This window comes from Saccopteryx bilineata, chromosome 2 (assembly GCF_036850765.1).
Source record: "Saccopteryx bilineata isolate mSacBil1 chromosome 2, mSacBil1_pri_phased_curated, whole genome shotgun sequence".
Classification (NCBI taxonomy): Eukaryota; Metazoa; Chordata; class Mammalia; order Chiroptera; family Emballonuridae; genus Saccopteryx; species Saccopteryx bilineata.
The window spans coordinates 277,792,466-277,815,330 of NC_089491.1; the positions used below are offsets into that span (position 1 = coordinate 277,792,466).

Here is a 22,865-nt window from a genome sequence, read left to right on the forward strand (position 1 = left end):
GGGCAGCGTCGGCCACTGCGAGTGGCCGGGGCACCAGCCGGGGGTCCTCGTTGCTGGGGCAGGGCCCGCCGTGCTCCCCGCCGCCCCCGGGTTCTCCGGGCACAAGCCGGTCCTGCGGGCTCGGGGTCACCCGCTCGGCTTCTCCCGCCCCCCGGGGGAGGTCCCGGACTCCTCCATCCATCCATCATCCGTCTACCCATCCACCAGGCGGAGAGGAGGGGCAGCTCCTGACAAGACGGACATTACGGGTCAATGCAGCGCGAGGAGGCCCCTCCCATCCACTACCCTGTTCTGCTCCGCTTCCGGCTTCCGGCTTCCGGCTTCCGGCGTCATGGCGGCCTGAGCCCGGCGGCGGCGGCGGCGGCGGCGGCGCGCGCGCGGCAGGCCCCTCCCTGCGGAGCGGCGGGTGGGCGGCGGCGATGTGAGCCGCGGGCGCGGCCGGCAGCCGGGCGTCGCGTCGGGTCCGTGTCGCCCCGAGTCCGCGCGGATGGCGGGGTCCGGCTGCGCGTGGGGCGCCGAGCCGCCGCGCTTCCTGGAGGCCTTCGGGCGGCTGTGGCAGGTGCAGAGCCGCCTGGGCAGCGGCTCGTCGGCGTCGGTGTACCGGGTGCGCTGCTGCGGCAGCCCAGGCTCTCCCCCCGGCGCGCTCAAGCAGTTCCTGCCGCCCGGCGCCTCCGGGGCCGCCGCCTCGGCCGCCGAGTACGGCTTTCGCAAGGAGCGCGCGGCGCTGGAGCAGCTGCAGGGCCACCGGAACATCGGTAATGGCTGGGGCGGGCGGCGGGGAACGGGGCGGCCGGTCTCGCGTGCAAAATTTGCAGGGAAAACCGGCCGAGTGTCGGGACCCGGGACATCCGTGCAGTAACTTCAAAGGATGTTCCCTCGATCCGGGCTCAGTTTGGACCGGGGAGAAATGACTCAGTATTTCACCCTGGGTGCTTTCACGTCCGTCTGTGGTTCCGACGATCAGAACGAAAGGTCTGAATGGATGACTGACCATCGATCTGGGGAAACGGCCCTCCTGCTCCTCCCCTCCCCCCAGCTTTGCCTAATTCCCGCGAGCTGCCCGGCAAGGCTGGCCTTTTTCATAGTGCCATTTCGGAGATGAATGGAATACTAGTGCGTTTTTGTTTTTGTTTTTAAGCTTGCTACATTTCGTATGTAACCATACTATTTAAGAGGGACTTTTTTTTCCCCGTGTTTGCAGGCCTAAGAACTTAATGAATTTATGAAAGATTAGGGGAAAGTGGGGTCTTCAAAAGCCTTCCTCTCTTCTTTTTATATTTAGATGAAAAGAGTGCTGTTTTGGAGGAAAAGCCTATCTTCAGTTTTTGTCTCTCCACATGGTGACGTTCATCTTTTAAGAGCAGTACTGAATAGTTTGGGTTTTTACTTTAAAAGCAGGAAATTTTTTACTTTTGATCATTTTTGCTTTGCACCCTCTGTGTAAACTCACCCACCACGGACTGCTTGGTGAAATACAGCTTGAATTATTGTGCCGTATTTAATAACTTTTGAGTCGTAATCGGCTGCTGAAGGTGGTCTCATCTTATTCTAGTAAAATAACCCAGTTGCCTAAAAACCTTAGCCATGGGAAAAATAAGTATAGTGGAAGCTTCCTAGCTGAACAGAATTATTCTTACCTAGACTCTCCCAAACTTGAGGTGTGCAGAGGGATCTACTTGAGTAGTAGTGACTGACTCTGAGTCGGATTTTTAAAGTAGTACTATTTGTGTCTTTTATTAGCGACTTTATAACGGAGTCTTCACAATACAGTTCTCTCCAAAGGTGCGGTCAAAGTAGTATCATTTGTTTCTTTTATTAGTGACTTTATACGGAGTCTTCACAATACACTTCTCTCCAAACGTGCCATCGCGCTGTTTGTTGCTTGAACTCCTGGACGTCAGTGTCTCGGAATTGCTTTTGTACTCCAGTCACCAGGGCTGCTCCATGTGGATGATCCAGCATTGTGCCCGGGACGTGCTGGAGGCCCTCGCTTTTCTCCACCGTGAGGGCTACGTCCACGCTGACCTCAAACCTCGTAACATCCTGTGGAGTGCGGAGAACGAGTGTTTCAAACTCATTGACTTTGGGCTTAGCTTCAAGGAAGGCAATCAGGTCAGTACAGTTCCCGAATCCCCGCCACGGCCTGAGCCAAGTATTTTTTTTTTTGTAAGTAACCGAGTTGGACTAGTAGAGGCTTAACGGGTGTTTCTGACCATGATACTGAATTACATGGGGACGAAGTAAATATAAACACTTTTGTTACAAGCCTGTAAGAAAGGATATGTGTTTGGGTTGGGTTGGGGGTACTAGTGATGTGCAGGAGGGCTCTGGAGCTATAGTATTAGGAGTAACTCCCCTGTAGAATACTTATATGCATTTTGATCATGTGGTTACTTGCCCTGGTGTCTGCACTGTTGGGGCTCATGGGAAAGTGTGCCAGTTCTGGCAAAACTTTCTCCTCCCCCCATCTGGGTTTGTCAGCTCTTCGCACAGTATCGTGTTTGTTAGCAGGGTCTTGTAGGAAGACACCAAAGAAACAAATAGCTATCTGGAAAGGGTAGGCAGTGTGTTTCAGCCACCAGTCTGCCAACTGGTATGGGTCCACCAGAAATCCCATGCTGGTCTGTGAGAGAGTGAACCACCCTGATGCTGTATGAAGATTATAGACCCAGTGATCGTAGTTGAGTTTGCTGGTGCTCAGGGTAATTTCCGCTTTAGTGGTCCCTGAAATAATTCTCCTATTGTCACTGGTCTCCAAGTGTAAAAACGTTGAAAATTTTGGGTGTCCAGCTTGCCTGTGGGATCTGCCCACCTTGGGAACCAAAGGCTGTTTGCCTTCAGCTGACAGCAAGTGCAGCATGGAGGGATGGGAACAGCACCCTGTCCCTGGCTGTAACACTCGCTCGTCTTTAGGACGTGAAGTACATTCAAACCGACGGGTACCGGGCTCCGGAGGCAGAGCTGCAGAACTGCCTGGCCCAGGCCGGCCTGCAGAGCGACACGGAGTGCACCTCGGCCGTCGACCTGTGGAGCCTCGGGATCATCTTACTGGAAATGTTCTCAGGAATGAAACTGAAACCCACGGTCAGATCTCAGGAATGGAAGGTAAGGACGCCAGGGCTCTGCTCGGGGCCCCAGTCCCAGTGTCGGCATCCTCCGCTGACAGGGATGTCTGCTGAGGCCTGCTTCCGTCCTCCACCCCCGTGTTCTGCAATGGGGGTTCCCCTAGCTGCTCCTCACGCCACAACTGCAGGGGTGCTGGGGCTTACTGTTCCTGGGTGGGGGCTTGGCGTGCGGGCCGTGCTGGAACGAACGCCTTTTCCCAAAGAAGCAAAAGGGATCTGTTTTATTTAAAATTTTTTTTTCTTAATTGGTTGATATTAGAAAGAGGAAGGGGGCAGAGAGAGAGAGATGGAGACATTGATATGCTGTTTTGTATACTCATGCATGCACTCATTGATTGATCCTTGTATGTTCCCTGACTGGGGATTGAACCCGCAACCTTTCACGTATGGGGACAATGCCCTAACCAACTGAGCTATCCTGCCAGGGCAAGTGATTTTTTTTTTTTAACCTTATTTTTATTTAGTTTCATTTTTTTTTTTTTTTTAAATACGTGGAGTGACAAATCCATTTTTCTTTTTTTCTTTTTTTTACTTTTTATTTATTCATTTTTTTTAGAGAGGAGAGGGAGAGACAGAGAGAGAGGAGAGACAGAGAGAGAGAGAAGGGGGGGGCTGGAAGCATCAACTCCCATATGCGCCTTGACCAGGCAAGCCCAGGGTTTTGAACCGGCGACCTCAGCATTTCCAGGTCGACGCTTTATCCACTGCGCCACCACAGGTCAGGCTTTAGTTTCATTTTTAAAATCGGTTTTTGTCACTTTTTATTATGTCACTATGTACTATGACTTTCTAATTCTTTTTTAAAAATTATTTATGTTTTCAGAGACAGTGAGAGTCAGAGAGAGGGATAGGTAGGGACAGACAGATGGGAACGGAGAGAGATGAGAAGCATCAATCATCAGTTTTTTTGTTGCAACACCTTAGTTGTTCATTGATTGCTTTCTCATATGTGCCCTGACTGTGGGCCTTCAGCAGACTGAGTAACCCCTTGCTCAAGCCAGCGACCTTGGGTCCAAGCTGGTGAGCTTTTTGCTCACACCAGATGAGCCTGCGCTCAAGCTGGCAACCTCGGGGTCTCGAACCTGGGTCTTCCGCATCCCAATCTGACGCTCTATCCACTGTGCCACTGCCTGGTCAGGCGCAAGTGATTTCTTTAGTTTGGTAATTTACTGACATTTTAAAATGTTAATACAGCAGTATGTTGTAAGTTCACTGATACACTTTACACTTACAGTTGATGCTTTGTAGTTGGACTGTTTTGACACAGTCTCATTGAGTTCTATGATCCTGTGAGGATAGTGGAGTGGCTATTGGTTACTTTACTCAAATGGGCCGAGGCTCAGAAGTGGGAGACCACTGGCTCTGGATCATGTGACTGTCCTCATGCCTGGAGCTCTGTCCACAGTTCTGCATGCCTCCCTCTTTGCTGGTACTCCGTGTGCTCTTTCCTGGGAAAGTGACTGCTGCTTATAACGTTTCTGTGGGAACCCATTTGCAGTTCCAAACGTCTGACACAGGAACAAACTCTGTGTTCGTAAGCTAGGACTTAACTGCAGTATGTTTTCACACATGTTCTGGGGCTTGAATGTTGTGATTATGTTAGTATCCTTCAGGCTCGGGGTTTGATAAATAATACAGTGTTTATGAGTTACTGGTTTTAATATTAGACATCTGATACATAGAGCGTGGCTGTGTTAGACAGCACAGAGTGGTAGTTCCTGTAGGGGAGTGCTTTGATAGCCTGGTGGGTGTACCAAATGCTTACTTTTGGCAAAAGTATGCTGCCATGCTAGTGAGACCAGTATCCTTCTTGGTCATTGGTACTCCCAGCAGTCAAGAGGCTGAGTGACCTCCTCCAGTGTCGCCAGTACAGATTCACTCCTTGAATTGGCTTTGGCTATTTGAGTCCTTTGGATTGTGTCTGCTTGGGCCAGAGCTGATCAAGATTAGGTCACAGTCAGGTATTTTTTGGTAAAATTTGGAGACCTCGTGTACTGATGAGATCCCCAGTATTTGCTGCCTGGATGAAAACATGATTGTTGTACATTTTATCACTTTTTCTGGGGCACAGTGGTCAGGTGAGTGTCAGCACAGGCTCTGAAGTCAGAGTGCTAGGGTTCATTTCTTGGCTCCAGCTCTTACTAAGCTGTTTACTTAGGGTCACAAAACCATGGTTTACTTTCTGTAAAATGAGCAGAAGAACATATGTTCCATAAGAGTATTGAGGTTAAAGAAGAAATGCCTCATTCTCAGCATGTCTGCCTGTGGGACACACGCAGTGAACTTTGGTGATGATGCTGATAGGGGTCTTGTTACTCATGTGCATACTGCATGGTACTCATACATACTCTTGTTATTCATGTGCGTACTCCATTGTTACTCATGTACACACTCCATTGTTACTTGTGTTCACACTCCATTGTTACTCATGTGCATACTTCGTGGTACTCGTGCATACTGCATGGTACTCATATACGTACTCTTGTTACTCATGCGCCTACTCCATTGTTACTCCTGTGCATAAGCCATTGTTATGTGCATAAGCCATTGTTACATGTATACTCTGACACTCATGTGCATACTTCATGGAACTTGTGTGCATACTCCATTGTTACTTGTGCATACTCCATGGTACTCAGGAGGGATGCTATGTTCCTCAAGGCATTAGAATGTGAATAATAACATGCAATTTTTAAACTCTGCCTTATTCTCCTTGAATTCATTTTATTTCTATTAGAAAACCAGTGGAAATTCGTCTCCAAGATCAGGCTCACAGCACCCCTGCGTCTTCTCACTTTGCTCTGAGCTGCATTCTGATGTGACTGCTTTGGTGTTTGTTTATTCATTCATCTGTGACTGCCATAGAGGGCCAGGTGTGGGGCCAGTGCTGAGTAGGACACATGTGTGATTCTGCACATCACCTCCTCCACTAAGATCACGAGCTCGCGGAAGGGGGGGTTTACCAGTTAGTGCTGGCTACTCAGGAAACACTGGCTGAGTGGAATGACCACAGGAAAACTTTTCTTCCTCTTCTTAGGCAAACAGTTCTGGTATTATCGACCACATATTTGCCAGTAAAGCAGTGGTGAATGCTGCAATCCCAGCCTATCACCTAAGAGACCTTATCAAAAGGTATGTTACCTGTTCTTTCAACTTTGCTTTTGACCAAATAGATTGAAGCTGTTATTTCCGGTTTGCCTGATTACCTAGAGGTTTTTTTCCCTCAGAAATAAATCCTAACTTGAGGTCTTATGTCCAGGCCAGCTGCCTGTGAGAAACCGAAGTGATCACGTCACTTCACTGAATTTGTTTCCAAAGGATGCTGTTCCGCTCTCGGGAGCACCAGGTCTCAGGCTGCTCATGGGGGGTTGGGCCGCGTGCTGCTCGGGCAGCTGTTGGCTTAGTGCAGGGTGGGTGAGGGGCCCTGTGTCTTTGGCCTTTTGTAGTTCTGGCTGCTCTATATAGTTGATGGAAAGTAAGTTTTTAAAGAGAGTCTTTATTAACTAATAACTAAATCTGCTTTGGACTACCAAAAAAAGTTTAGATGAGGTTGTTGTGTATTATACTTTAAATAATTACCATTAAAAACTCTGGGAACAGGCCCTGGCCGGTTGGCTCAGTGGTGGAGCATCAGCCTGGCGTGCAGGGGTCCCGGGTTCGATTCCCGGCCAGGGCACACAGGAGAGGTGCCCATTTGCTTCTCCACCACTCCCCCTCTGCTTCCTCTCTTTCTCTATCTTCCCCTCCCGCAGCCGAGGCTCCATTGGAGCAAGGATGGTCCGGGCGCTGGGGATGGCTCCTTGGCCTCTGCCCCAGGCGCTGGAGTGGCTCTGGTCGCAACAGAGCGACGCCCCAGAGGGGCAGAGCATCGCCCCCTGGTGGGCGTGCCGGGTGAATCCCGGTCGGGCGCATGCGGGAGTCTGTCTGACTGTCTCTCCCCGTTTCCAGCTTCAGAAAAATACAAACAACAACAACAACAACAACAAAAAACCCTCTGGGAACAGAACAGTGTTTCTGATTTCTGAGTAGATCCAATCACAATACATTTTTTTTTTAAGTCAGAGGAGGAAAGACAGACAGACTCCGCATGCGCTGGGACCAGGATCCACCCAGCAACCCCATCTGGGGCCGATGCTCGAATCAACCAAGGTATCCTCAGTGCCTGAGGCCAATGCTCAAACCAATTGAGCCACTGACTGTGGGAGGAGAAGAACGAGAGATGAGGGAGAGGGAGGGGGAGAGAAGCAGATGGTCACTTGTCTTGTGTGCCCTGATCAGGAATCAAATCCAGGACATCTATATACTGTGCTGATGCTCTATCCCCTGAGCCAAGTGGCTAGGTCCACAATAGATATTTTAAAATGAGAAATAACGTGTATTACCAAGTAGTTGGTTTTTCACATTTTTAACCTTGTGGGTCAGAAATGAATAAAGTAATTAGTATGCTGTAAAAAGGGTGAGTCTCTCATCAAGTCAGTCCTATTTTTCTTGGAATGTTGATCCTATAAATCTTCCATTAGATATTTAATTTTTTTACTTTTTATTTTGAAATAATTATAGATTCAGAGGAACTTGCAAAGATGTGGAAAGATCTGTCCTTCACCAGTTTCCCCCAGTATAACTCTTGGCTGTGAGTCAAACCGGAAATTGATGTCATAACACAGGGAGCTTTCTGGGCTTCCATCCACAGAGACACCCATGTGGTGCATGTCTTACTCCTGGTGATGGCTGGTCCCAGCTTCTTGTACTGTGGCCTTTACTGAGGTGACCTTGTTTTGTTGAGATGTCCATGGGTTTTTGATTTTGCTATCAAGTTCCTCTATTTTTGATGAGATTCAAAAATTATCTCGCCACTATCTTTGTGGTTTTGTTTGTTTGTTTGTTTGTTTTTGTATTTTTTTGAAGCTGGAAACAGGGAGAGACAGTCAGACAGACTCCTGCATGCACCTGACTGGGATCCGCCTGGCACGCCCACCAGGGGGCGACGCTCTGCCCACCATGGGGCGATGCTCTGCCCCTCCAGGGCGTCGCTCTGTTGCTACCAGAGCCACTCTAGTGCCCGGGCCATCTTTGCTCCAATGGAGCCTCGGCTGCGGGAGGGGAAGAGAGAGACAGAGAGGAAGGAGAGGGGGAGGGGTGGAGAAGCAGATGGGCGCCTCTCCTGTGTGCCCTGGCTGGGAATCGAACCCGGGCCTTCTGCACGCCAGGCCAACGCTCTACCACTGAGCCAACTGGCCAGGGCCTGTTTTTGAGTGGATTACTCTCTTTAGCTTTTCACTAAACGTTGTAAAACGTGAATCACTTCACTAACCAAAGACATTTTAAATGAGCATATAACAGGTGTGTATCGTGATTTATTGAACCATTTGTTTATAAATAGCACTTCTGTTTTCCTTAGATGACTCAGGAAGCCACGCTAGTCTAGTCAGTGCTGTGACAAGCACTGGCATGACTGTATCTAGAGCTTTGCCCGTGACACGCAGGCGCTGTTTTGTGTTCCAGCATGCTGCATGAGGACCCAGGCCGGAGGATCCCCGCTGATGCCGCGCTCTGCAGCCCCTTCTTCAGCATCCCTTTCGGTGCGTTGACCGCGGCGCCGTCCTGTTCTGGGCTGTCTGGCAGTCAGATGCGGCCTCAGAACCAGTGGGCCTGGTGTTCGTCTGTGGGTGGGAGGCCGCCTCTGACTGTCCTCATGACCCCAACAGCCCCGCACATTGAAGACCTGGTGATGCTGCCCACGCCGGTGCTGAGGCTGCTCAACGTGCTGGATGGCGACGAGCTGGAGAGCGAGGAGGGCTACGAAGGTCAGTGCTGCTCGCCCTCATGCCACATCCTTCCCAGCAGTCTGCTGTGGGCGGTTGGTCCCCACAACCTTTGCACCTTCCTCGTTTACAGATGAGGGCGCCGAACTCTACCATCTCTAACATGCTCTTTTTGATTCCTGCTGCAGCCTGTCCTCCAGAGTTCACAGGGCAAAGCTCTGTCCCCCTGTGTGCTGGTTTGGAGTTGGTAAACCTCAAGGTTGGGTGACGGCAGAGAGGCAGGCTGTGTGGTGCTGGTGCGTTGCGGTGTTGGCTGGGTAGCGGGGCGTTTGCTGGGTTTAGAACTCGGATGTGATTCCAGAGGTGACAGGCTAGGATGCAGACTGCACAGAACTTTCATTGGGGACAGAATGGTGGTCCCTGTTCTTTGTTGAGTAGACAAGGAGCCTTCAGATGTGAGACACGGGAGACTGGGCATCAAGCGTGGGCTTTCCCGAGGGCCCCTGGACACACAGCCGTGAGTGACTGACCAGGACCAAATGGAAGAGAGTGCCTATGTCAGGTTACCTGGGTTCTCTGCAGAGAAGCACTCCTTTAGACACAAGGTGGCCTGACCACAGAGTTTCTTGTCACTGATTTGTTGTAAGTCCCCGGGCTTTGCGCAGTTATCTGACAGTTGACACATGATTTCTGTGACTCTGGGACAGTTGTCAGTGCCTGCAGCCTCGGCTTCTGAGGGTGCCCCTCCCCTGACAGAATGGCCGTGCCCTTAGCGTTGTTTAATCAGGTTGTCACTGCAGGAAATAGGCTTGCGCTTCCTTAAACCCTAAAATGTCTGCTCTTGGCCTTCCATCTTACCACGTAACACTCCTTTTGTGCTCCAAATACACTGAGTGTTTAAATGTTGTTTGTGGATTAAATTTTAGTGTCTAAGAGTCTCACATGAACACCTTTGTTCTGATCAGAAGGTCACTGTTGGGTAAGCTTGCATAGTTAGAAATTGTGTGGGAATAACTACCTTGAAATCTTGGTTGCGGCGAGTGAGGAGTTGAGACTCATTTCTTCCCCTTTAGACCAAGATAATTCTCAATCAGGTGGAGATGAAAATATTAGAAAGAAAATGAAGTGAGGGAGGGAAGAAAACAGGTGGAAGATAAGAGGGGAGACAGGTGGAAATAAAGGGAAAAATTAACTAATCATGGGAGTTTTAAAAAAATATTTTTGTAAATTTATCACAAAGCTCAGAAGCAGTAAAATGATAATTCACCATATTTTAACTTGATAAAACCACTGTAAGAAAGATGAAAGACAAGTAACAGTATAGGAAAAGCCAGTCACAGCTCTGGTCAGGGACGATTTCTGTGAACCCACCCAGGAGGTAGTAGGTGACAGACACAAGCAGACCCTGTCCAGGAAGGGGTGTCCCAGAGTGTCTCACTGTCGCTAATTCTTGTCTGTTGAAGGGCTAATTAAAACTACACTGATGGGTGAGGAACACATCTGATGACCCTGTTGTGGGTAAGGTGTGGGGAACACATTCTCCTGGGTCACTGTAGAGAGTTGACATCGATAAACCTTTATGAAATGTGTACTGGTGGTGCTGACAGAATTACCAGTCAGATCAGTGTGCCCGAGCAAGTCTGTTCTAGATGGTGGATTCAGAGTCCAGAGTGCTAACCATTACACCATGGAACCTACTCTAAGTCTGTTCTAGAAAGGCAGCTCAGAAATCAGAGGGAAGCAAGGAAGGCACGGCCTGATCAGCACAGCACTGTTCATGCTGGCAGAGGACTAGGGAAGAGTTGAATACTTCAGCTGCATCAACCATTCATAGCGTGAGAGACTAACAGCCATAAAAACAAGTGAGAGATGTCCTATAATGACACTGGGAGATCTTAGAGAATCAGTGCTAATAAAGAAAGGGGAAGGTTGGAGGTTTTCACGTAACAACATGGTCACAATTGCTCGTATGAGGATTCAGAAGGGACTGTTTGTAGACTTGGGGGGGCGGAATGGAATTCGGGAAGTGGGAGGAGAGCTCTCTTAGATGTTGGATTTTGATTTATTAGGATGTGTATTAGAGATTCAAAATGTTAAGATATGAAAAACTATTAACTATTGAATTTATTATATTCTATTCAAAAGTGTAAAGAGTGATCTCATGATTTAGCTTCTTTATACAGTTTTTAAATAGCGGATCCTGTTAATCGCATCGCGTGGGTACCGTTGTGTTTGGTCCGCAGACGCCGTGGAGGACGTGCGAGAAGAGTGCCAGAAGTTCGGGCCGGTGGTGTCACTGCTAGTCCCAAAGGAGAGCCCGGGCCGAGGGCAGGTCAGTTGTCTGCGGAGGTCCGGGGACCCGGAGGTGGTGGGTGGCCCGCGGGACACTCTGGGTCTGTGGGGAGGTGTGCACAGAGGGTGGCTTGGGACTGGGACGTGTCCATCAAGGAGGTTTCCTGTGCTTCGCCCTTTTCCCCAGAAGGTCCATAGTATGCCCGCGTTTGTTTCATCAGTATTTGGTTTTTAAAAAGTATTAATCAGCCTGACCAGGCAGTGGCGCAGTGGGTAAAGCGTCGGACTGGGATGCGGAAGACCCAGGTTCGAGAACCCGAGGTCGCCAGCTTGAGCGCAGGCTCATCTGGTTTGAGCAAAAAGATCACCAGCTTGAGCCCAAGGTCGCTGGCTCAAGCAAGGGGTTACTCGGTCTGCTGAAGGCCTGCGGTCAAGGCACATATGAGAAAGCAATCAGTGAACAACTAAGGTGTTGCAACGCGCAGTGAAAAACTAATGATTGATGCTTCTCATCTCTCCGTTCCTGCCTGTCTATCCCTCTCTCTGACTCTCTCTCTCTGTCCCTGTAAAAGGGAAAAAAAAAAAAAATTAATCACCTTTGAGATATTGTGAACAGTGATACCAGTGGATTCATATGCTAATTTGGGTCAGGTTCAGCTACAGAAATACTTTGACCCAATTTTGTTCTAATTGAGTAGAGTTAGAAAACCATTTAGGTGATGCTGTGATTGTAATGGAACTGTCAGCAAGTTGAGTTCCAGTCTCAGCGTGACTAGCTTTGTGACAAATCTTAGTTCTTTCATTTATAAAATATGTGGGCTAAAACTAGGATCTCTGTGATTCTAAAATTATATGACAAGCAAGATAGATCTTCCTTTTGTCTGTAGTATTTTTATTTTTTGGAAAACAGAACATGGTTTTTTTGTGTCAGGGTTCTTAGACATGACACCTGTGACATGCTCTGGTGGTTCCTGGCTGGGGCTGTTGTGTGCATTGTGGTGGGTGAAATCATTTCTGATTGTGTGTTACTGTTTTGTCTTAGGGTTGAGTATTATGGAAATTAGGGGCAACTGAGAAAGAAAGGAATTTCAGCCTGGTTTTTGTGAAAAATGATGGCCAGTCTGTGACGAACCCCATCCTCCCACTCAATGTCAGGATGGTGCTGACGGCACTGCTGTCCGTGGTGTGCCTGCTGCACTGCAGGCGCTGGGGTCTGGCCGCGGTCCGCAGGAGGAGCAGGGGGAGGAGTGCGGTGGAGAAGGAGGGAGTGCCCGTGAGAGCCTGTGCTCTGGGCACGGGGCAGACTGGGTGCCCAGACCAGGTGGAGGGGTTCCAGGGCGGAGTGAGCCGGTGGGTATGAGGGTCAGTAGGGTCTCAGAGTGGAAGCAGGAGAGTGAGCGAGGTGACGGGTGCGGGCTCGCACCGTACGTGCATCTTGTCATTAGAAACAGTGGTCGAGAGTGAGTTTACACAGCTCTGATTCAATTATTTAATCTTGGAATGTGTCCTGGACAGTGAGGTGGGATGCTGCGGCTCAATGCGGGACAAGTTGTGCGGGGGCCCTCCTTTCTATACTTAATGAAAAAGCATGTGTTGCTAGAAACGAGTTGGTCCCACAGCTAACGTACCTTTATTTTTGTAAAAAAAAGAGAGGTGAAGTATTAAGTGTCTGTAGGAAGAACACAGTGGGCGTCAGTTGGTGGGGTCACACGCCCTGTGTTTGGAGGCCCCGTGCCTGGTGCGGACTCTGAGAGCCCGCAGCAGCTTGGTCAGCAGCCTCCCGGTGCAGGTAGAGTTAAGGTGAGCCACCTGGCATACTGGACTGCTTGATGTTTGGAAGGGCTTTGATTTCATGTTTCTGACCCGGGTGGGGGGTGTTAGGGTGACTGCACACAGTGCTGACCTGTAGACAGATGTGCAGGGCAGTGTTTTTCTCACAGGATGGGCACGCCTTGGTCGTGGATGCAGAGGTTGGTTGGTCATGGAGTGGATGAGGCAGACGCAGCCCTCTTTGTTTTATGTGCGAATTCAGAAAGTCCTGTCACCCCAGGCCAATGCCTTGCACCCTGGACAAAAATGTACACAAGACGGGAGGGACCAGCCACAGGTGGGCACAGTGCTCAGTTTACAGTCAGGTGTGGACCACCAGCATTTCGGATGATGATGGACTGTAGACGGCTGTCTCATGGATAGCAGGGGGCTGAGGTCCACGGATAGCTCGGGGCTGCAGTCCGGTGAGGAGAGAAGGCGGGTTGGGGCTTCTCCCCCTGTGGGGCCTGCTGGCAGACTGCCTGTCCATGACAGCGCCTCGGTTCTGAGGGTGCAGGTGGCCTCCCGACCAGTCATCCCCTGACCTGTCAGCGCAGAGGAGCCTGACCCCTCAGATGTACAGATTCAGAGGGTATGAGCCCCCCAGATGTCGCCAGGCGAGTTTGTGCCTGGGACAAGGACATGGTCCACAGGTCCATAGGAGCCACCTCACGTCAGTGGTTGCTTTCTGCAGTGACATGGAGCCAGCCTGTCCCTTTACTTGGGAATTTGTTTGGGTTGTAATGATGTAAACTGTATGTACATTTTATTTCGGCCATCAGTTTAGTGCCAGAGAGAGAGGTGTTTGTGCCAGGAAATGGTCAGGGGATCAAAAACAAATTTCCAAAGTCAAAATGTTGTGTCTTCAGGTCTACACCCTCTTCAGGTGAACACCCCTTTTTTTTAAATGAATACCACAAAGTTCCTTAATCTGACACTGCCCCAAGATGCAAGAGCCAGACCCACATCACATGACAACCTTGGGTCCCTTCATCTCTCCGCCCTGCTGTTTTCTTCCTTCTGACCTCAGGCCTCCCACCCAACCTCCCTCCCTGCGGTCACAGCGAAGGTGGCCTGCACCCCCCCAGGCAGTTTCTCCTTAACTTTCCCACTCAGCCCAGCCCGCACCCTGTTCACAGGGAAGCATAGACAGCTTCCAATGTAGTTCTGACCCTGTGGGACGCTGTGGGACAGACTTGTGAAGGCTGTAGTCGTGTCCAGTCATATCCTGGCCTTCGCGGCACTCCCCACTCACTCCCGACTCACCCAGAGTGACGTTGCTCCCACTCTGTTCCTGGAAAGGGTCCTGGACAGTTGCACCGTTTTTATCTGTTCTACCATATTTTCACTGCGTGCCTCTTTTTTTTTTTTTTGATGTAGGTACATTTAAGTACACAAACACTGACCGTTCTGTCCAGTGGCTGCGGTATTGAGTGCAGTAATTGCTTTGCAGGCTGCCAACGGGGCTGTGGTGGGCTGTGCCATCTGGGTGTGTCGGGCCGTGGTGTTTGCAGGGGACTGCTCACAGCTCATATCCACACATCCCCCTCTTAGGCACAGCATGGCTGTGTTTGGAATCGCCTCTTCTTTCCATGCCCTGGGGGTTTTATGCCCCGCAGAGATAGCTCTGCTCTGTCCCATGGGAGAAAGGCTCCTACCCGGCCACAGCTTCTGGGGAGACGTTGTTTTAGGAGAAGGTACAAGTGAACATTGAGAACCTAGAAACTGATTCCTAAAACCGTCTGTTGTTGCGTCCCCTGTGGAAGTCCCTGGGTGCCCGCAGCCTGGTCCTGGTGACAGGAGTGAGGGTGAAGACCCGTTCTCTGGTTCAGATACTTTAGGTAACTGAGGACACGACATATTGAGTCATTTTTCCTCCTGTAACTTTTGCTTTAAATCAGATAGAAGTTGTGCTCTGTCCTCTCCCTGTCGTGGTGGGGATTCAAGTGCTCTGGGGGCAGGGGTGGGAACATGACCCTCCTCACTGTGGTCACGGCTTCTCCCCTAAAGTCTTGGCCATTGCCCAGGCCTGCTGAGTGGCTCCCAGGCCACTCAGTAATGACTGTCTTTGTCAGGTGTCCAGTGCTGTCCAGCGTCCTGCGTGCATTTGGTGAGAGGTTGTATGTTGTTACCCAGCTGGTCTCTGTTGGGTGCAGAGTCGACTGAGTTCTCAGGAAGCATTCTGCATGTTGCTGCTGGACTCTCCTGGGACCAGCGGCCCCGGCCTCACCAAGAGGCTGTGGACATGGGCACACGGGTTGGGGTGCTGGTCCGAGGCGCCTCAGTCACTGTGCTTTCTGTCTCCTGACAGGTCTTTGTGGAGTACGCAAATGCTGGAGATTCCAAAGCTGCTCAGAAGCTGCTGACGGGGAGGATGTTTGATGGGAAGTTTGTGGTGGCTACATTCTACCCGCTGAGTGCCTACAAGAGGGGGTATCTGTACCAGACCTTGCTCTAGGCAGCACCTGCGACTGTCCTGTTCTCCTCCATTTCCTGGGCTGCTGTTCTCACCGGAGCAGGAGCACCCCTTCCCGTTGTGAGGGGTCCCTTGTACATTTGTTTCACTTGCTAATTAAGGTGCAGCCGTTGCTCACTGTCCTGTGGGGGCCCCTGGCTGCACGTGGGGCGGGTGCTGCCCTCAGAGTGCAGCCCCCGTCCTTACTGCATGTGATCATGACGCAGGGTGACCGGCTGTGTCGCGGTGGGGGCGTCACCTGCCCAGCACACCTGGTTGTCCGTGTCCATGGCACCACTGGGTGCATGAGGACATGACCTCCCGAATCCCACACTGAGTGATAGGTCTGTCACAGAGTCCTATAGTGCTGAATGTTCCTCTGAAGAAACTGCAGTGAGCCCCTCTATGTGGTTTTAAACTAAGGCTTTTGAGGTAGAGAGCTGATGCTTGGTGTCGCACAACTTTCTGGTGTGCTTGCTTGCGTGAGTGCAGGTGTGAGGCCCGGGAGATCCGTCCACACCCCCATCCTCTCTGTCTCACACTGTACACGTGAGGGCAGGTGTGCGAGTTTACTGTAAGTCCTGGGAGCAGGCTCCGTCCGCACCCACTCCTCCCTGCCTGATCTCACCTGGGAGGCTGAGGATGTTGGCTGGTCTGATGGAAGGGGAGTGAGAAACGTTTACTCCACAGAACAGAAGAGTCCAGGCTGGGTTCCGTTACACTGTCTCCATTTAGTGCTCGGGTCAGGACAAGCTGTGCATTGTGGACCACCCTGTTCTTTCGTCTGTGTTAGACCCCATGTGGGCTCCTGTCTGCCGGTCTCCTGCGGTCACTGTGGGCTTCTTGAGGGGCAGTTCTCCCGCTGTGCTGGGAAGCTGAGGGTGTGCAGTGAAGGGAAAAGAAAACCAGTGGACAAGAACATGGACAGTAGACAGGGTGGTGACCAAGGATCTCCTGTCCCACCCCTGCCCTGTTCTCTCCATCCACCCTTCACTGCTGGGAAGCCCGTGAGCTGCATCCACGGAGTCTGGGGAGGGGCTGAGGGAGTGGCGGGGGCAGCGCATGGGGAAGCAGGAGGGAGGGGGAACCCCCAAACACTCAAGTCTGCCAGCGAGGTCGTGGACACGGGTGATACGGGCTTCCTCCCCTTCACAGTAGATTGTCTTAAAGGTTTTAAACTTAGGAAACCTCTTATAAAGCACTGATTATACAAAAAGTAGTAGTGTACAGATTGTGAATTGTTTCTTATTCCCTTAGTTAAACGAAACTATGTATTTATTTTTCCTAAGGAAGCCGTCCTTACATCTTTCCCGCTGGGAGCCCCCTTGTGCAGGCCATCTAGAGCACAAAAACTTCCATTTCAGGAGCGAATGCTTTCACCCTGCTCAGCGTGACCAGTTGACATTTTAGTTATCTGCAGTTACCAAGTTATTCAGGAATCTTTCTTAATATGTATTATGACGTCAGATTTGGAATAAGGAGGCTGGTTGATATATTGCCGAAGGCCTGTGCATGGCATGCAAGGGCAGGTTACACAGTGGGCTCTAGCATGTGCCCTAAAAAGGAAGTTGTTTCAGAGGTTGCTGAGCTGACGTCACATCTTGATCCAGGAGACTAAGCTGCGTGCGTGGTGGAGACTGGGCTTTCCTAGAACAAACATTTGTGGGTGGCAGCTTGCACGGGGACAAGAGCACAGGTCCTCTGTCGCACTGATGGGTGCAGGACACCTATTCTCTTCAAGGGCCAATGGTCTAGGTGAGCATGTGACACTCTCATTCCCCCACCCCCGCCACCACAGTCCCAGTCCTTGGAGTGCTGCAGGTAGGCTTCCCAGCTTATTGACGCGGTGGGCTGCTAGCATCCGATGCTGACCTGCACGGCGTTCTTGACTTCCTTCTCTGTGCTGTCCATGTGATGTTTGACACCACAGTTTTATTACAGAAGATGCTAATAGACTCTAAGGGAGCTGAGGGAATAGTTGATGAGCCTGAGTAACCATTTATTGAATTAAATATTTTATATCAAAGCCACAGAATTGAAAAAGATGCCTCCTATGATTTAAATTATTTTATTTACTAGTTCTTAGCCCATTACTACCAAAGATGATATTTGTAGGGTCTCCCTTCCTCTTCTCACATTATCAGAAGTTTAATCTTAGTCTCTTTCTTAAGCCTCAGCCAAATATTATCAAAGATGCAATTTTCACGATTCCTTTAAGATGAACTATATACACAGATTGAGATCCTTTGAAGTTATTGAAAACCTGGACTTTTTTTTTTTTTTTTTTTTTTGAGAGGTTGGGTGAGGGGTCATGTCCCTCTTCCTGCCCTTTTGAGACAGTTTGATCTCAGGTAGTTTTGTTTCCAAAGTTAGATCCGCCCCTCCCACCCCCCACCCCTGGTTTCTTTATTGTTCCTGGTGTCCTGCTGCGTTTTTGCCCAGAAAAAGGCCTGTAAGTTGGTTCTTGTGTGGGACCATTTGGGTGGCTCGGAGAGCGAGTTGGCAGAGGTTGGTGGTAGCACCCCCGGCTGGAGGCTGGTGCAACTGGGCTGAGGCAGTGGAGACCACGGCCCGGACGCGCCCTCTGCTGGCAGAAGCCGGGACTGTGGCTGCTTTGGAATGACCCGGCTCCCGTTGGAGCGCCTAGTCCTTGGTAGGTGCTGGCCTGCCAGTCCTGGTGCTGCCTCTGTACAGTGTCCCTGAGGATTCAGAGGCAGTTTGAGGGGTCCATGTTACTGTCCTGCGCTTGACCTCAGAACACAGTCACTTTAAGGAGTGGTGCTGGAAACCTTGCCGCCAGGAGAGGGGACTTATATTTGGCAGCATGACCTTTTTTTTTTTTTGGTAATTCAATGAAAATCAACATCCTAGTACCTGAGTAATTGTAACATCTTGTTTCTGAATGAGGGAGTGGGGGAGGTGCTCAAGCACCTAGACTGTCACGCTGGGTGGCTTTGTTCAGGGGAGGGGATCAGTAGCATCTCAGTCTAGGGGGAGCACACATGTGAGATTTAAGCAAATGCCTGTGTTTCCTGGAAAATACACCTACCGGGGTGAGGGCTTCCCGTGTGTTAGCAGTTAGCTGCACCTTCAGCTTATCCATGGGATAACTTTTAGATGGAGTCACAGTAAAAAGTCTAACATTTTCTTGGTTTACTTTGTGTGTAAAACTGTTCTGACTTCCTTTCCCCTCATGTCTGGTAGAGAACCAGAGCCCCTGGTGGAGCCTGGTTCTTCCTGGGTCCAGTTCCTTTCCCCCTCTGGCTCTTGGTGCCAGGTGTGTGTCTAGGCAGCCGGTCACAGATGGATACCCAGGTCACGTTTCTAAGGTGCTCAGCGAGTCACTTTTCTGTGGAGACAGTGGATTTTCCAAGTGAGTCTGACTCACCGGCTTTCTCAGCAAATGTCAGGTGTGGAATCTGCTCGGTCAGCAGGGGGTCCTCTGAGCCTCAGGAGCGAGTTGGGGTGAATTAAAGTTTCTCAGTTGCAGGGAACCGTGGGTGTTTTAGTTCCTGAAGCACCCAGATTTTGAAGGATTTTGTTTTCTGTCTAAGTTAGCTCCTTTCTACCTGACCCAGGGATCTGTTGTGTCTGTTGTGTTCTGCGTCTCTGGTTGGTTTGCATGTGTGTGGTGGCCAGCAGTTGCACACGTGGTGTGTAGGTGACAGGTACTGTGGGGGTGTGAGAAGAAGGTAAGCATCCTATCTACTTCTGCTGCACTTTACAGGAGGAAGGGTATGTGAAACGTTTGTGTAAACCAGAGAGCACTCAGGAGAGCTTGTACTTGACGGTGGCCGTTGGGTGGGCAGAACGTCGGCTATGTGGTTTGCTCGGCCGTGTTCTCTGGATGGAGTTTATTGCAGCTCAGCACTTTCGTTGCTCTTGTACTGCTTGTATGAGGGTCGATGTTGTAAATTTGCTTTATTTATGCTTTTTAGAGAATTGTCATAACCACGGCAGGTATGCTTGCGGCATCATAAATGCTGGGATTTATGGGAAACTCACCAAATGATTGCCTGAGTGTTATTTCCTATTAGATTAGCTGTCACAGTACCCTAAAGAAAGCTGGGGGCTTTTTGAAGGCCATGAATGTTTTATGACCTGGGTTTATAGATTTTAATTTTAAGAGAAGCATTTTATCTTATTTGCCTTAATGACCATTAATCCTTGTGCAGGAAAGAGCTTGTTATACCACTTTATATAATGAAAATAAGTCACATCCTGGATTTAAAAAGCTAAAACGAGTTAATTCTGTTCCCTTTTGGGAAAAGCTATGTGAACATCAGAGCTCTTTGTCACCATAAACTCAGATGGTCAGCAAGAGAAGTATTTGCAGTCACTTTAGCATCCCAGGTTGCCCTGAATAGTGTGACGTCAGGACATCGAGCATGTGGGGCGGGGCGTGTGTGGGGACCCGCGTGGCCTGGGTGCTCCACAGCTGCGCAGTGTGCTGCAGGTGCTGTGCTGCCTGCTGCGCACACGCAAGGGAGGGGCAGGCAGTTCTGGAGCGCCGTGAGGGACATGGCCTCCTTGCTGGTGTCTGCAGCCCCCCATGGAGCACATGCGGTTCTTGCGTGAAGCTGGGGTTCCTTGGGCCTGGAGCCCTGCCTTCCCACACCGCCCTTGGGACCCACCCAGCGCGGCTGTGCTGTGTGAGCGTGTGGAACCACGTTCGCCCTCGTGTTAAACATACATTTCTGGAGCCCAGCTTTTGTGCGTCAGTGCGCATCCACACTCATGTGAACCAGAGGTCAACCGACCCCAGACCAGCCTGCCTTGTGTCCCTTTGCAAATGGGGATGGGTGACGTCAGGGTGCCCAGCGACTCAGCGGTGGTCCTGTGGGAAGAGCGGAGTTGCGCGGGACGCCTGCTTTGCGGGGACAAAGCTGTTGCGTGCTTTCCAGCTGGACTCTCTTTCTAGTTCTTAATTCTTTTGGAAAAACCTTAAGTAATTTAACATTCCTTTGTGTGCTCTCACAGCGACCAGCCTGGTGGCAGGCTCTCCCCAGAGAGGGCCCCATCTTGGTCATCTCGGGTCCTCAAGGAGCCCGTTTGTGATCATAGCTTGTCACAGCTTGTGGCTTCTAACAACACGGAGTACTTGGCTGTGACCATGAAGACCACCCGTTTTCCTTCTGTACCGTGTAATTGCTGTGTTTTGATAAGAAGATGTGGCTGGAAAAATGGGGAAGAGCCCTAAACTGAAGGCTCACCTTGGCCTGAGGCCTGGAGGTCCCCGATGGGAGCCCGGTCTGCACCGTCTGTGGCAGGCGGTGCGCACTGTTCTCAGTGCCACCCTGTGAGCAGTGTTCACGACTCTGGGACTACACATGTGGGCATGATTGAGACCGAGAGGGTTCTTTCTCAGATTCCTAAATCTGATTTCTAGTCCAGACCTCTAAAGTTGTTTTTCTTGCCAGGTAGCCAGGAACCTTTACTTTCTACTTTTTTGTGTACCTAAAGGTACAGCACTGCGTCAGTCGACAGTATTGTGTATAGTTTTTGCTGGAGACTTCCTGTAAACACAATTGCCTTGTTCAGTTTTGTTGTAAACTGACTCACTGTAAGATGCACTGTTGATACGCTTTATGATGTGTGTTTGATTACAAGAGTGATAAAATAAAACAAAGTTAGAGATATGGCTTTTTTATTTCATCTCTCTGTATTTTGTGTAAGTGTTCAAGTCAGTGAACAGGTAAGTATACTTACTTTGGACTTTACAGTCACAGCAAATTGTTTTGTAAAAGTGTTTATGTGGCCTTAAAGTTAAGAAATTGGTGGGGGGGTTTTGCCTGGTCTGTGGTGGTGCAATGGATAAAGTGTTGACCTGGTATGCTGAGGTCTCCGGTTTGAAACCCCAGACTTGCCCAATCAAGGCACATTGCAACAAGCAACAAGCAAAGTAGTGAACAACTAAAGCGAAGCAAGTATTGTTCTTACTTCCCCCCTTCGTTTCCTGTCTCTGTAAAATCAATCAATAAAATCTTTAAAAAAGAAATTCGTTTTTTTATTTCCTCCTCCTGTGTAAAATTGTGCATTGGAACAATCAAAGTCCTCAAGTCCTATCTTAGCATGAGCCTATTGAACTTGCTGAGTGATTTCCAGTTTAAAAACATGGTGTTGTGTTGTGAGCTGCTGTTCTCTCTCGGTCTGCAGTTGTCATAAACCGGGGGGGGGGGGGGGGGAGGCGGTTGGGGAGGACAGCTGCAGTGTGTAGTCCCTAAGCACGTTGTGTACGGTCACATGCATGGATGTCACAGCAGCCTGTAGTTTGTAAGTTACTCATGACGGCCCCTGCTTCAGTGTCTGCATTTATGTGTGAACAAGCAGGAGGGCTCAGACCAGGGCAAAGGAGAGTGACGGCTGAGGGCATGCATTTGAATGCACACTGAGTTGATGTCACTGGAGCTGGGAGGCTGGAAGGGCACCGCGCCCACCATGTGGCTGAGCCTGGTGACAGAGCAGGAGGCGTGGTGGTGTGCCCCTGCTGGGCCGTTCTCCAGACCGGAAGTAAGGGTCACTGCCATAGCATTAGGACCTTTATATCGTAAGACCATGCGCCTGGAAGAGAACTTTGTGGTAGATTAAGGAAAATAAGGTTGCATTTTATAGTCGCCTTCTGAAGATGAACTCATGAAAAAGAGAACTGCATTTTAGGTAGAAGTGAGTACACAAAACACGGCAAACATTTTGGTCAACCGAGGGGCGGTTGGCAGTCTATTGGGAGTAATCTGCCATTGTACTTTTGTTGAACAAGGCAAACTGCATGTTTGACTCTTGTCAGTGAGGTCAGCGAGGAAGGAGTAAAAGCTGATCTTTTAAGAATGGAAGCCCCCCCCCCCCCCGGCCGGATCTAACCAGCTGAGCTATCTGGCCAGGTTAGAGCATCATCCCAAAGCTCAGAGGTTGCCAGTTCAGTCCCTATTAATGGCACATACAGGAACGGATCTATATTCCTGTCTCTCACTCTCTCTCAAATCAATAAAATAAGCAAAAAGAATGAAAGCTGAAGAGAAGCGGGGTGGGAAGCTGGAGTTCGAGGAGTGTGTCAGCGTTGGCTCGGCCTGTGCTGGAGCTTGGTCTGTGGGGATGTTGAGAGGCCTGTTGGGGCGTGGCAGGGTGGGGACATGTGGTGAGGAAGGTAGGTGTGCCGTGTCCTCGGGGAAGTCTGGAGCCAAAGCCTGTTCACAAAGAGAGTTGGGAGGGCCTGAGCTGACTGCAGGCCACCATTCTCTGAGTTCCTGGCATCCCCGTGGCCTCAGACTTGCTCCCTCCACCTGATGGACACGAATAAAAAGGTCTGTTGTTTCTGAACCATCTGAAGGTTGCAGATTCTTCTAGGAACAGACACCTTTTCAGGGCCTCGGAGTCTAGCGCCGAGGCAGAAACAGAGCCTGCAGACCACCCACGGCTTTCCCTGGT

At 50.2% G+C, this 22,865-nt stretch overlaps 1 protein-coding gene across 1 annotated transcript; it reads left to right on the forward strand.

The window, feature by feature from the left end:
• Positions 1-324: 324 nt before the first annotated feature.
• Positions 325-21,441, forward strand: UHMK1 (U2AF homology motif kinase 1). The gene is made up of 8 exons (XM_066261008.1): positions 325-755; positions 1,820-2,112; positions 2,914-3,105; positions 6,163-6,257; positions 8,628-8,704; positions 8,831-8,929; positions 11,131-11,219; positions 15,300-21,441. The coding sequence occupies exons 1-8, from the start codon at positions 488-490 to the stop codon at positions 15,444-15,446; spliced, it is 1,260 nt and encodes a 419-aa protein (XP_066117105.1). The 5' UTR covers positions 325-487; the 3' UTR covers positions 15,447-21,441.
• Positions 21,442-22,865: the final 1,424 nt, after the last annotated feature.